Below are 16,523 nucleotides of genomic sequence, written 5' to 3' on the forward strand. Positions count from 1 at the left end.
AGAGCCTCTTACTCGAGTGCACATGATTTGTTTACAAATAAAAAGTGCTGGCGTCTGCGTCGATTGTTTGTTTACAATTGAAAGTAGTTTCTTTATGCACGTGAATGATATATGTGTATTGTCGCGCGAGTCCAGTATCGGGTAATACTGAACGATTCTGACAATGTATAGTTAACGGGGAAAAAAATGAGCATATAATAATTCTCGATACTGCACGATAAGCCTGTCTATGCATTGCATGATGTATTAGAAACTCGCAAGGTCGTGCAGTATTACTCAGAAAAAACTCGTTCATATATTATATTACAAAAGCAGTAACCTATAAATACAAGACAGCATCAACTTGTACATGTTTACGGACAAGTATACTTATATATGTTCCTGAACATGTAACTTGTACATGTTTACGGACAAGTATATTCGTATATGTTCTTGAACATGTATACTTGTACATGTTTACGGACAAGTATATTGGTATATGTTCTTGAACATGCATTAGCGACACATATTTTTGACATGACTAATGTTATTTAATTAGTTTCTTTATGATCAAGAAGACCCTGTAAATTTGCTTACATTTTTATAAACTACATTTCATTTTTTAAATAAAAATTTACCCCAGTGAGTAGCAATATTTGGGGTTTGTTTTTGAAAGGCTTGGTTTGAAGATCACTCCCTGAAAGTTTGCATTCCATGACATTTTAAAGATGAGACACGTCTCACTTTGAAGTTCTGACTAACCCAGTGATAGGAAAGAACCCGTTGAACATCCCATTATAAATTCCTCATTTCCGATTAATTCCCTTCAGTGTTAAATATTTAACGAACATGAACTGTTTGGAAAATTTTCGAAACTTATATATGTACCTTTACAAACATTTATACACTTTGAGCCCCTGTATGTATGGGCTTCTATGCACATAATTATTGTTACAATAATGTATATGTATACATATTATTGAGTACTGTATGTGTATATGTTCACGCAATGTCTATTCTGCACATGCATATCTATTAACGTGAATCATTTTAGTGGTACGCAGGCAGTTTTGAAAACAGCTGACTAGCACTGAAAACCCTTGAGTAAGAGTAATTCTTAAAACACTCTTCCTAAAAATTGAAAAATTGCAACTCATCACACTTTATGTTGCTGATAAACACAGCGAGATATGAACTAAATGATCAGTGATTTGTACATTATCATGAGAAAAAATCGTTCTATTCAGCTGTATACATTTTATAAAATATACTATCATCCAAAAGTTGGATAAATTATATTTTTCTATTTCAATACGATTTTGGTGATAAAATGTATACATGTTTATTGGCATAAATATGTTTGCATGGTTACGGATATATACATTTATACGTGCATCTGGGCATGTATATTTGTATTTGTTTAAGGGCACGTACATTTATATTTTGAACATGTATTGGAAGCAACCGAATGGTTTTAGTCGCTTTTTGAAAGAATGGGTTAGACGACCACTTCTTTCAGATGTTATATGTCAAGATTTTCTAAACTAAAAACAGAAATACGTTGAACTACTGACAAGTACGGAAGCAAAAGAAAAAACCGTATTATTTATTCTTGTCATAACTCCTTCCTTTTCATATTTTTTCATTTCAATTTTAAACATTTTTTCAAAAGGCACTTAGCTTGTAAATCATACTAATTTGCATGTGTGAATTTGTAAAGACATGTATATGTTTACATCTGTGTTGGCAAATTTATGAGCACATATTTATGGGCAAGTACATGGGTATTTTACAGTCATATATATATATATATATATATATATATATATATATATATATATATATATATATATATATATATGGTCATGTTTACATCTACATACTTACAGTTATGCATATTTTGTACACTCATTTATACTAATTCTCATGCTAGGCGTACGCTGGCATGTTTTCAAAGGGTGACTCGTACTGATCATGTCATGACAGCTCTGGATTAAGCATCACTTCTGAAGAATAGGATTCTCATATTGTAAGAAATTTAAAATAAGAAGTTTTGCTCGTCACCCTTTAAACTGTTGTTTTAACCCAAATATGATATGAAGTAAAGTATCCCGTGATATCTACTGATATTGAGAAAGATTCACTCCTTTTGCCTTCAAAATGTCAATAAAATACAATATAATGTAACACTTTTTTAAAATTGTGAATACCCCGTGATCATTAGCTTGCACACGTTTATGATATATACATACATATATGCACACACACAAACGCACACACACATATATAAAATTGTAAATAGCCTGTGATCATTTGTTTGCACACACACACACACACACACACACACACACACACATATATATATATATATATATATATATATATATATATATATATATATATATATATATATATATATATATATATATATGTGTGTGTGTGTGTGTGTGTGTGTGTGTGTTCATTACGCGTCCTAGGACGGGAATAAAAATAAATGGGATTAGTGAGTTAAAAGAACGGTTGAACATGAAAATCCAAAAATTATTTTAGAAAGATTGGGATGAGGCCGCGAATTTAAAATTCGAGACATATTTTTTTGAGGCTGGATTACCCAGCCTAGAAAGGAAGTGATAAAAATTGAAATAAAATAATACAAATTTTAAAAAATTGGGCTGAGCGAATTTAAAAGAATGATTGAATCTTAAAAATACATAAATGTTTAAATATATATGCATTCCGCCGAGAATTTGGAACACGCGACTCCTGCTTGACAGGCGGAACACACATAATTAAAAACATATAAATCTGAATGTATGTATGTATGTACAGGTGTGTATGTATCTGTCTGTATGTGTGTGTATTTATACTAAATAAAAGCTGACAAAAATGGTTTATAAAGGGTACGAAAGCTACCCTACTGCTTTTAGAGGATTACTTAATCCAGATATAATTAAATCAAAACAACAATAACTTTACATACGCTACACTGTGTTAGCTGTGGATGTATACAAAATAACAACCATGCAGAAAAACACAATCAAAGGAATATTCTTGTACGATGCTTTTTGTTACGTTTTATCTTATGTTGGTCTTTGCAAGTTTCAATTTGACTCCCATATATAACACATTGAGAAAAACCTTTAACAAGTGCATGTCCAGATCTCTCTCTCTCTGTCACACACACACACACACACACACACACTGAGACATAGACCAGTAGAGAGATACATTTACACGTTGACATGCAGTTGGTAAAGTGTTTGTTTCCTTCTAATCTATAAAGGATACGCGACGTTTGCATTTTATACTATTTTGAATGGATTTAAATACTGTTTTTAGTATATACAATGATTAAATCATACAAACATTTTTAAAGTAAAGTTTACTTTGAACAATTTTCTCTAGATATCAAATATCAGAATAAGGTTAGATATAAATGTGAAGAAATTTCAATATGACTTAGTATCGTATTATGCAGTCATCCATTTTCTCTTTTTTTTAAATTGCAGCATGTAGATGAAGGTGACTCCTTCGTCACTCCCGCATCGAGTTTCACATATATACCAGCTTGATTATCGATACTTAATTCTTGATCCATATTTATGTATAGATCCTGAAATTAGATGGAATCGCAATGCAGCTGTTCGAGTATACGCAGAGACTTACTTGCAACGTTCAAGACATTTGTTGAGATGGACTTGAATTATTAAGAGAATTTCTTGATGAGGTATTTCTGATGTTTGTGGCAGAGTATGTTGCATTTAGGATGAAATCTCAAATAAATTCAATAATTCATTTTCTCTGCAAAGATTGCTTGACTCCATTGTAGTTTGGTTGTATTCCCGTATCAGCATCTCTAACATACTTAGATAAATCTCCCGGTGAACGGCCTTATCAGCGTGAGATATCGTTATTTCAAGCACACGCGGCAGAGCGCCAATCACCACAATAAAGATAATGTGCATGACCTCGCTGAACTCTGAAGACATTCCTTTCGAGTGCATATAGAATCTCATGGTAGCGATTATGAGCAGAACTATCAGTCCGATTCTAAAGATTGTTTGGAAAACGGTTATGTGAACCGGCTTGGACTTTCGGACGATGTACATAAAGAGACGTCGAGAAATTGCTGGAATGTGCTTTTCGTAGCGAATGTATGTCCTGACTCCGACGTTTGCCGGGGTATGTATCATATTCGCTTGCTCTTCCGTCAGTTTGATATTTTTGTCGTTCACACGGAAGGCAGTTATTTTTAAACCAGGGGGTGCCTCAATCATAACTGTTGATTCGTATATTTTAAACATATTGTGATGACGGTCAAGATTGGTGCAGATTTCAAACAGGTCCGATAGTAACCCATAATATTTATCCCCAATAGCTCTTAAAAGCTTCCATATATAATATATGAGAGCTCCTCCGAAAAACAAATAACCAAAAGATGACGATGGAAACATAACCAGTGCGTATAAAAGAAAGATAAGTATTTCTCCGAAAACTGCGAAGCTCGCGAGATGTATTGTACAGAATCCATATACAAAAAGCAATAGAAATGGCCCAATTATTGTATACACTGCAAATCGCAAGACTAGTCTGCACGAGTGGGGTATGTTAGTTGGAAGCTGCCTTTGAATTAATTCTGTTGCTTTAGAGACAAACGCGCTAATCACCATAAGCACAACCCAGAATAATGGGATGCCATAATATATCAAAGAAAAGCAAATTTCTAGTGATCCAAAGAACAAATGTAAAGGAAGTACAACAATGGATAATGTGATACATATTGGCTTAGGCAAGTGCTTCATTAGGAGATTCATGTGACTTTTCATCCTACGCCAGATTATTCGAACTGCAAAGACCCAGAACCTAGGCATCATAATAAGATAGAAACGAGCCAAAAGCAACCTGGAAAGCCTCTTGTAACCACTGTACTGATTTACTGGAACCATCGATAACTCCTCTATATGCTCGGTGCATAAATTAAGGGGAGACAATCCAGCATATTTGGAATCAAGGGATCCTTTCTCAATAAGATCCTCAAGACTCCGTGGAATGAGCAGAAATACGAAACCAGTAACGTAATACATGCATAATAACCAGTAAGGTCCTCCAAACATAGGAACAAAGAGGCGTTTGCTTTTCTCAATTCCCCCTAACATACTCAGAAAGCCCATTGGAACTCCGTGTTCAATGAGGTCATACATAATATCGTCATGATAAATGATGTAAAGTAGAAATTGCAGGAATATTAGAATGGGACTTAATAAGACGAAAAGTGCTCTTCTTAAACGCGAAACGGCGACTGGGTGCTTCCATGCCAAATCACAAAATCCACACAAAATGGTTGTCAATGAAATGGGAGCATGTCCATCAAGGTACACCCATTGTCTTGCATCTGAATCGTCTAAGTCTTCATAATGATTTTCTGCAGGAATCTTCCGTCCGGTTGACGCCATTATGTCTCCCCAGCAAAAGAGTATCGCAGGGCAGTAGCAAAGAAGAACCAAGCCAATTACATAAGGCCCGAGTCTGCTATCACGCCACTTTTCTGTCATCACCTCAGGACAAGAAACGGACACTTGTTCTTTATGGTAATCAAAGGAAGAATTACAGCATTGGTATCTCACGAAGTCTATGGGATAATTGAAGTACAGTGCAAACTGATATGCAGCAGTATCCATAACATCTGGTATTTCTGTTAGATAACACCAGTAACTGTAATTATAACTTTGTTGGAACTTAACGAGATATTTTTGTGTCATTTTATTTAAAGCATTAGCAATAGCCAATGAAGCGTTCTGATATCCTAACGCGATTGTACAGTCGGGTGGCGTAACTATCATTTTAATGTAAATTTCACTTTTGAGGCACTCTATACACAAAAGACCGAACGATAGTGTCGAAAAATCAACAGGCCAGTGCAGATACGGGTTAACTCTGTTTGCCCGATGATAGGTCCAAACCCATTGTTTTGGCCTAATGACAGTTGATAGATTTCTAATGTCAGTAATGTTATCGAAAACCAAATTGTAGTGTACAAACTTTGGATGCAACGATCCTATCCAGTGCTTTAGATACAGAGCACTGGTATGGTTAACTTTCATTGTACAGTTGGAAGCATTTGACAGCTTAACAGTCTTGTTAACTTTATCATCGTTATATCCGTCCTTTGTGTTCTGTCCGTATATGAACCTTGCATTATGCACAACACAAAACAGAAGAAACAAAACAAGCATTGTTGCAATCTATTCCACCAGGACCGGTATGTGATGCAAATGCTAATTGATAGTTGAAGTAGGATCTCTTTACTCCCTGGTTAGGTGTCTCCGTGCTCTCGATCATACTCGTTTAGGATTAGAATACTCTGAAAAATACACGTTGAGTACATGATAGTGGTGGAGATGTCAAACAAAAAAACTATTAAAACGGATTTTGTGTGTATGTATGAGAGAGAGAGAGAGAATTTCCTCGCCATCAAAAAGAATATTGTTTCAAGATATAATAGGGTTGTTAGATGACAAACCATTCTTCAATTGAATAATAATAATCTAAGGCTCATGCAAATATTTAGATTATGCTAAAATAGTCAACTTAACGAAAGTAAGAATCCAGTATGTCGTCATAACTAGAACGAAAGGTGAGTACATAAACGTTGCCTTCAAAATACTTCTGATGACGTGTATACAAGACTAAAGTATATATGAAAGTCATGCAAACACTGCTAATAAACGAAGAATACAAATTGACCCTGCAGAAAAACAAAACTATTCATGTCCCATGTGATAATGGATGCATATCCAAGCATAGAGTACACTTTTACACAGTAATCAACTAACAAATATATGTGTGTTAGAGATATTTTTGATAATTCTTCGTCATTTTGATCTTAGTATTATATCTATTCGTCGATGGCCATCGCATGCGCATATCCTGGTGGGTCGAATCTGTAATTTGAACTAATTCAATTTCTTTTGTAGAGAGGTTGGCTGATAATATAGTCGAAAATTGTTTCTTAGACTTTCGAAAGATATTGTATAATAATGTTTGGGCTGGAGTCAATTTACATATCTCTGTTCTGTAAATAGGAGACAAAATAACTGTACCGTTTAGTTCAACATTTATTTTGAAACGCTAGAGTGATTCGATCGACACGAATTCAAACCAAAATATTTCAGACCCAAGTAGGTTGAGCACCAGCGCAACCTCGCTATATAAGAATGAGTGTGTGCACAAAGTTCACTATTAATTTTGTTTTTTCCACTGATTCTGATCTGTTCAAGGAAATTTGATCTTGTATCACATTTATATCAAATCATTAGCGCTATAAAGAGGAAACGGCCACATCAACTGAATCCGATAAATAGACATGAAAATAAACTAGTTTATTAATGCAATGCTGCCAGTTATAAATTTAAATGTTCTTAATTTATACCTTTGTTTTGCTTCCTCGTCCATCATAATTTTGCTGTTAGTATATGTCAGTACAGACACTTCTCTATCTTTTTTCTATGCCTATCAGACAGTACCTTTACTCCAAATCAATGTTTCACATTTTAACATGAGCAGCTATCACCTCTGCTACAAATAAGAAACCCTACTATGTTGCTTTATAACGATGTGCACACGAGATGGCATTAAATTATGATAATAGCTACTTTAGCGATGTTTTAATAGCTACAAATACCGTGTTATGTTTTTCAGTCATACAATGACATCCAATACAAAAACACATTCGTTATTGAAATGGAACCACGATACACAAATTCCTACACAATCGTTCTCCAGGTTATATTTCTAACGTAACTGAACAAAGATCCTCGAACATAGGTGAGTGTAATCTCAGAGCAGCAGCTAATAACGAACTCCAAAATCCGTGGTCAAGAAACAACCATTTAAACTTTATTTTGCTGTGTCAGCATCTATTTTTGGGATTTCGTACACATGTCGATACGAAATTAAGATGACCATGCTTCGTTTAAAACATCGCTAAAGAAGCTTGTTCTTATCCAGCTGGAAAACTATAATGAACCCTCCCAGTATAGAATTGTATAAAAATGAACCCTCCCAGTATAGAATTGTATAAAAATGAACCCTCCCAGTATAGAATTGTATCATCTAGAGATAATATGTTTGTATGCTATTTTACGTATGCCTGAATTAATTATGGCATGCTAAAACACGTTTGCCTGTGCATGGCATACAAACTTGTGGATGACCATTATATAAATCATTCCATTCCAAATCTGCGAATGCGCTTATATCCGAGCGTGTGCAAGTTACTTGTGTATAACGTAGGCTGTAAAAATCGGCAAAGATCAATTTTCCATGATCAAATATGCTTGTCTCATTACGTGAAGATTATTATTATTATTAGTAGTAGTAGTAGTAGTAGTAGTAGTACTAGTAGTAGTAGTATTTGAAAATAGGCTTGACTGAATATATCCTTAAAAATAATCATTTTAATATTATGAACAAATTTACTCATACGTTCTTAAATGTACTTAAAAGGAGCATCGCTCGTCTCTGATAGTAGATACTTCTAAACCCTGCCAGACTGCAGGCATTGAAGCGATTATGACTCAAATTGTTCAAGCTACGTCAAAAATCCGTACACACTCATACAGTCGCACGGAGCCAGATGGAACAAGTTTAAAAGATATGTAAGAGTTCAGTTTCAATCAGTAGATAAAACTGCGTTATGAATTTTTTGAAAAGAGATATTTGCACGTTTTTTTTCTTCTGAACTTTAGTTTCTTACCTATACGTTTACATCATTCACACTAGAAGTGTAAACAATTGCGATTTCAAATAAAGCTTAAGGAATGTAACATATTTGTATGATAAATAACAAAGAAAAATATTTAAAAATTAGGATTTGGTCTGAGATCATGAGATAAGAGGAGGAAATGAAAATGGCATTCGTGTCATAGTTCTAAAACAGCGTGAGCACACAAATTCAACGTAGAATCAAAATTTTAAAATCTTAAAGTCTTTAAAAATCTGTCTGGTAAGGAATGTAAACAGAGATACGTCATATAAGATAGCATCGAAATGTTTGTGTTCCAAACCTAATTAAAGCGAAGTTCTTCAGACAGAAATTGTTTACATTTTAGCATGCGATTGATTTTCATGTTCAGACTGTCTTGGGACTCGGAGCTTAGTTTATTTATTGACTGAGCTATTAAGGAAAACAATCATCAGTATTGTTCAAATTGCATACATAAGGTGACAATTTGTGAAGTCGCCATATTTGTTCTATTATTTTTTTATATAAGGAAGACAGCAATAGAAACAATAAAAAAGAACATTGTTGTTTTCAAGATTACGATAGTAGCCAATTATTTTGTTCACGAGTTTAGGTGTAGCTGGGGAAAAGATAGTTTAATAGTTTAATACCTGTCTTGACGATATTCTCTATACTCTAATATATATATATATATATATATATATATATATATATATATATATATATATATATATATATATATATATATATATATATATATATATATATATATGTTTGTAGAAAGCATTACATATCGCCGAAGTACAAAACATTTTTCATCGAATCAACGCTTGCTCTGTAGTAATGAAACAGATTAGTATGACAGCGTTATCTTGAAGTTATCTTGATAAGACGTTAAAGGTTGAAACGTTATGTTCGACACACAGTCAGACAGACAGATAGATAGATAGATAGATAGATATGATGCAAATAATTTTAACACTGCTATTAGAGCAGGAAGTTGCAATGTGTGGGGAATACATTTCTTTAAAGATATAATATTAAAGGAAGCTGAAACTGTCATTGTTGTCTCTATTTACTCCACAACAATGGTGAAACTTAAGTTGTCACTCACGCTGTTACCTTTACTGTGGTTTATTTTAATCGTGATATAAATAACAAAGGCAAACTGAAACAGGTTCATTATAAACCAGTAAAATAATTACCCTATATATTTTATTTTATTTAACATTTACCGTGGATCCTTACAAAATCAGATACGTTTCCCTAATTTCTAATCATCATTAATGTTGCATATATGCTAACATAGCAAATTAATATAAAAAAAATTGTCTTAAACATTAACGTCACAAGCAGACGCATTACCTCCGCCTTCATTTAGTTCACAAATAACGTTGGGTAATATATATATATATATATATATATATATATATATATATATATATATATATATATATATATATATATATATAAAGAGAGAAAGAGAGAAGAACTCACATATACATATGAAAAGTTAATAAATACCCTAGCCGTTGCGGTATTTTTAAGCTACGGCCTTTGCAAAATCAAGTAGCATGAAAAATAAGCGAATTAAATCTAACTTGTACCTAGAGCAGGGATGCGTATTTTCGTCTGGAAAATCAAAGTTTGTTCCAAAAGCAATTAGATACCTTGATCCAGTTGGATGATGCATTTTTGTCACACTCATTAGAGTTCTCTTGTACTTCTGGATTCTCGATTAACAGATGCTTGATACATGCTCTCCTTTAAGATCATCATCTTGAAGTCAGGTTAGATAACTTCAAAATCACGAGATAGAGACCTAACGACAGCAATCAAAGACACGTGCAGGACCTGGGTGACCTTCGATGAAATATTTACTGCAATGTCTTGTGTCCCTCCTCCACCCCACCCCCCCAAAAAAGCAACTGATACCGGTGCCAAAAACACTTTGAATGGACTGATCACATTTGTTTCCATGAATATGCACATGATAGGAAGGGCTATGGCGATATCCTTTGTACTTTGTTCAAAAATACAAACCGTTCAGGTGACCTAATCGTTAGAGCGTCCAACTGGGATGTTGGAGGTCGCGGGTTCAAACCTGCCGAGTCATACTAATGACTTGTAAAAAACGTACTAAACAGCTGCCTCGCTAGTCGCTCAGCATTAAGAGGTTAGTGTCAGGACTGGTCGGCCTAGTGTCAGGATAATGTGACTGGGTGGGACATCATGATACATGTCTGTGGCATGATGCACCAGTGCTAGACATCACTATAAACTGTCACACTGCAGACATCGTAGCGATTTGACTGACCAATTATTAAAGTCCTTTTAAAAATACAAAACACACACACACACACACACACACACACTAAAATACATGAGGCGAGTATTATCCTGTGTTGGAGGGCCACTAAGATTTAAGCAGTTGCTTTTGAGACAATTTTATCATAAGCACTTGATCGAAATTTCTGGCGTTGTTCTACGTCTATCGGTTGGCAGAATAACTGTACCACCAACCACTAGAAATTGGTTCAGATCTGGTTTTAGAACCATTGGGCATCACAACAGTATCTAAGAAATGTTCAGGACAGGTTTCACCTCTGCTACGCAGCTCGTTCAGTTCATAATAAAATAAGTTATTCAAATGAACAGGAATCCGAAGGCATTTGCCAAATAGATAATAACTGCGATGAATAAGAATACAATCATATATGCTACAGGTTGTCGGCAGTTGAAATTTATTTTGTCGTTTTATAGACAAATTCAAAAGGATAGAATATGAAATAGTATCTAGTATCCAATAATAATGGTTCAGTAAAAACAATCGTTCTCCACATTATACTCAATTTCGTCTCTATATTTGTGAATACAAGAATTCCTAAGATCCATAACTGTTGCGAAAATCAACCATGGCAAGGCAATTTTATAATAAAGAAGGCAAAGCAAAAGTCCCATTAAGAAAGTTATAACGAAGATGGGTATACAGACAAGATACTTATCTTAATGCATACACCAGGACAGATTGATGTTTGAAAGTCGCATCGCTTTCTGAGAATGCTCATGTGAACAACGTGGCTAATTATTTCCAGAAAAGTTTCCATTTTGCAAGCTTCTATAAACAATTATAGAGTTTCTTTCAATGGCGCCTTGTTGATTAAATTTCTAATGGTGTTTAACTTCCAAATTGCTCTAGTCTAGTTTGTGAGATGAGCAGACACCTGTAACCTGTAATAAAATAATCATATAACTTATGCAATATTAGAACTACTGATTCAGAATAAGCAGCGATTTATGTGTCTCTTTGGTAATACGTCCAGATTGTAGGTAGCATCCCCATAAGTGTAGGTCATCCAAATGCTACGTTTACGATTCAGAATAAGAATCTTATTATTCTAAACATGTCAGTTTTCATGACTAAACGACAACTGGTTAATTCATTAATTTACTACAGCCCCAGAAGACATGTCCTGTGAGCATTTCATACGGACATCCCGCAGATGGATACATGATACCTATTGAATATGTTTCCCCTTAGCAGGCAGTAATCTTTCTTTCGGAATCTTTCAAATCATATTACCTTTAAAATATCGAAAACGATCTACCAATTTCTCTCCTCAATACCATATCATGGTAACTAAAGGGACACTTTTAGCAATTTTGCATATTCTTAAATAAGCGAGTGTCTATGTAAAATTTTAGATGTATTTGGATATTTGAGTTCTTGCACAGCTAGTCGATCTCTTTTACTGGTTACTTTAGGTGTTTGCATACTAATGTACATATATATGATCATGGACCTAACATGCTTGTCCTAGTATCCTCAAACGTTCATGTATTAGTTTGGAAAGGTATATTTTAAACTCCAAACAAATTCATAACATTCCGCATCAGGTCTCTTTCTTTTTTATTTTAATTAGATAACTGGGGAAAATTATTGATCCTTTGATTCCATCCTGTCCACATCCATAAATTCGTTAATATTCAAGTACCGTTACCAAGTGGATACCTGAGCTCATTAATTATTTATTTACTTATATCTGTATTCTCAGGATATCGTTGTTCATTTGGTACATCACTATCCCACCCACCCAGCCCCACAAAAAGAAATGGCGTGCGAAATTATGTCATAAATATATTTAACTCTAAGACTTAACAATATTGTGAATTGAATTGCAAAACATGAACTACTGACTATAAAATAAAGAATAAAGAAATACATTTTGAACAAATAAAGAGGAGAGCTAAGAAAAGACAAAATGGGATGTGGGACGTATCGTAGTGTCGGGAACACAATATCGAAACTGTAATGATTTGCGCTATACTTTTAACACGCAAGTCTTTACATAATAGACAGAAACAAGATAAAATATCAATATGATACATGCACATCCCATCCATAACGAATTCACGTAAGCATTGCTCTCAGTGCTGCATAGTCGTTAATAGACGAAATATGCATGACTAAGAAATCTGTCCTATACAAAAAACATGAACAAACTCCACAACAATGATGTGCACACTTAGTCTAACTATTTTTATTTTTCCTTAGAAACTGTCTTCTAAAGACATAACGAAAACCGAAAGTGATTATATGTACTAATTTGGGTGGCAAAACGACAACGCAAACGTCATATTAGTTTCGAACTTGAATTGGAATCGAATGACTCTAAAATCAGTCATACTAAGCGTTTTGACGGCGTTGCGATTATTTTCGTTTGTCACATCTCTTGTACGCTGAAATTTATAATTCATACGATTTCTACTTCAATTTCACTTGTTTGGTCAATATGCAGTTGCTGTGTTTACCATTAAAGTATGCCTCATACCTTATATTAAATAGGGCACACAAGAGCTGAGGTTTACTCTGGGTTCTGCGATGCAAAAGGCCTGATTATGACAAATATCTGCGCTGGAAAGATTTGCATATTTCATTACATTAGGATATATTTGATGTTTTAGGATACGTATATTCTGTTTAAGAGTTTAGAACATGCGGTAGATCCACGTACACTCCATTATATGATTTTAAATCGTTTAATTATTTATATTATCCATACATTTAATCCTTTTTATCTTTGTTTTACAAATAAACGCGTGCCATGTTGTTTTCTTTGTAGACTTATATTGATTGTTAGGTCCTTATATTTACAATAATATATATTATATGTTTAGTTTCCTTTAAACAGGTGCTCGCATTAATCCTGAAGATCTACACTGAGCGAGGGTTTCTTTAAGGTCGGTCAACAATCTCCTTTCAGTTTTCTTTCTTTACGAAAACTAAACGGTAAGTCTTATAAATTTCATAAGTTGGAAACACTCTAGTGACAATTTAAATAAAATGACATAATTGGAATATAATTGTTATGATCACATTTAAAATAGCTTAACGATCTGAACTACATACTTGTGTGTGTGTGTGTGTGTGTGTGTGTGTGTGCCTAATGACAGCAGTGAGAATGTTCACTATTAATTTTATTATTGTAGTACATAATTATAGCGGCCTTCGTGCTCCCCTCTGTTTTTTGGAAAGCCCCATGCACGGCAAATAAATGTTTAGCATATTGGACTACCCATTATTACTACTTACCCCACTCCATCCCAGCCCTACCGTTCTCTCTGTCTCTTTATATATATATATATATATATATATATATATATATATATATATATATATATATATATATATATATATATATATGTATGTGTGTGTGTGTGTGTGTGTGTGTGACTAATAGGAAGAAAGAAGAAACAATGACTGATACTACTATTTTTTACGAAAAAAGGAGAGAAATATATCCTTACATTCGAAGTCTGAACATGCACAATTACAAGTCAATGACATGAGGTAACGGGAAACAAAATTAAACTGAGACAGAAAAGCAAAGACACACACATACATGCATGCATGCATACATACATGCAGATATACATACATACAGACAGAGAGACAGACACTTGTAACGCAAAAACAGTACGTACCAGTGATTCGAATCACGCTATAGTCTTGGTAAATAAAGATACGAAGTGAAATCTGCTATGCAAAATGAATTCTAGAGCTTGGAATAAAGCCCAACTAATTTCGGAAGAAACGCCTTATTACAATGCACAGTTCCTGTTTACAAAAAAACAAAACGATTCATAGAACACGAAAATGATGTAAAACAATAGCAGCGCTGCAAATTATAGATCTACATACGCGTTTCTTATAATCTGACTGAAAAGACGACACAGAAATAAATAAAATGACTGATAGTTAAATATACGGGAAGATACAAACTATTTCATGGTTGGATGATTACATACATACATACATACATACATACATACATACATACATATACTACGATGGGCTATCATGCATTTTACCGATATGAAACAAAACGTTGATATAACCAATGTCTTCTGCAAACGTACAGAACATCTGAACCGTGTTCAAATATATTTGATTAAAAATGATATTATTAAAAGTAGTTGAAATAACCTTTGGTTATCTTTTGTTTTCCACCACAATCGTAGTTCCACATAAACTGTTATTCAGGCTATGTCCTTTTATGCAGTTGCTTGTATTTCTCCGAATTCCACGTTAGTACCATATGGCAGATTTTCTTTAGTTATTGGTGAAGTATTTTAATCAAAATATCATCAGTACTCTGTAATGTATGTCGTACATGACTTCTCTCAGACTGGGGCTAGACAGAAAAATATCGGACTGGAATAGACATCCAGGTTAATGATCATTCCGATCTTAAATTAATGTCCACTTCGAAGCAAGTGTAATCTGTCTTGGTCATCGCAGAAAGTGCACATAAAAGTATATTGTTTATTTCAAGCAGATATCTTTTGATCTTTCCTTTGATTAATTAATAATATCATCGCGATAATGAAATTTATAATGTACATGACGTCACCAGTGAACTAACGCAAATAAACACAGACATTAATCTTAAAACAGTATCTGTATAATACTATGAATACTAGCGTTGTTTATCTAAAAGTTAAATTGCATGCTTTATGTTCATTGACTTATATTTATGTACCTCAGTTTACCGAAGCATTAGGTATTTTAGTGCATTTCCAAGGGCTTGCAACAAATATATACAAGTTTATGTATATATTGCTTTGTCTTTAGGTCTCTGCATTTAGGTGAAAGTTTACGAGGCGTTCTATAATTAGTAAGAAATAAATCAAAATACACATATGTTTGGAAAGGATATGAGAACTTGATAACTAGATTTTAATTTTCATCTATGTTGATTCAAACCAACGGCAATCATGAACGAGGCAGAAACATGAAAGAAAGAATTAAAACCTCCACATATATACAAGCATACATTAACATGTAGATGGGTATATATTTGTATTGTAGAACATCTACCCACCTAGGTAAGCTTGGATGAAACCAATTAGCTACACTTAGTGATGTGTTTCGTACATACATATTGACTGATAATAGTGGATAGATGCGTGAAAATTCTAGGCATAAAGCATATGTTTGAAAAAGTAGTAAAGTACAGACTGTACGAGAACAATTGTCACAGTCATATAGTAGTGGGGTTTTTTTATTGAGTATTTCATTAAGGAAAGAAATTAATGAAACCAGAAACTGAAACCAACTTCATTGTTTTTTCTTGCTGCACAATGGTGTTTGAAGACTTGATTAAGGAAGAGGAGTCAATGCAAAACTATCATTTCGAATTTTCTCCACTTTCACTAGTGCACCTACATACATATTTGCATGTATACCTACCTCGACATATAAATACATGCATATGAACATTTGCCGTGTTACTGGTGG

At 33.9% G+C, this 16,523-nt stretch overlaps 1 protein-coding gene across 1 annotated transcript; it reads right to left on the reverse strand.

The window, feature by feature from the left end:
• Positions 1 to 2,444: 2,444 nt before the first annotated feature.
• On the reverse strand, positions 2,445 to 14,763 carry LOC149799479 (uncharacterized). The gene is made up of 2 exons (XM_089957085.1): positions 14,708 to 14,763; positions 2,445 to 6,340 (listed from the first exon to the last, which is right to left on the reverse strand). Exon 2 carries the CDS (start codon positions 6,210 to 6,212, stop codon positions 3,741 to 3,743), a length of 2,472 nt encoding a protein of 823 aa, XP_089813211.1. The 5' UTR covers positions 6,213 to 6,340; positions 14,708 to 14,763; the 3' UTR covers positions 2,445 to 3,740.
• Between the last annotated feature and the right edge of the window lie 1,760 nt (positions 14,764 to 16,523).

The sequence above is a fragment of the Sinohyriopsis cumingii genome, chromosome 5 (assembly GCF_028554795.1).
Source record: "Sinohyriopsis cumingii isolate HCF-2022 chromosome 5, ASM2855479v2, whole genome shotgun sequence".
Classification (NCBI taxonomy): Eukaryota; Metazoa; Mollusca; class Bivalvia; order Unionida; family Unionidae; genus Sinohyriopsis; species Sinohyriopsis cumingii.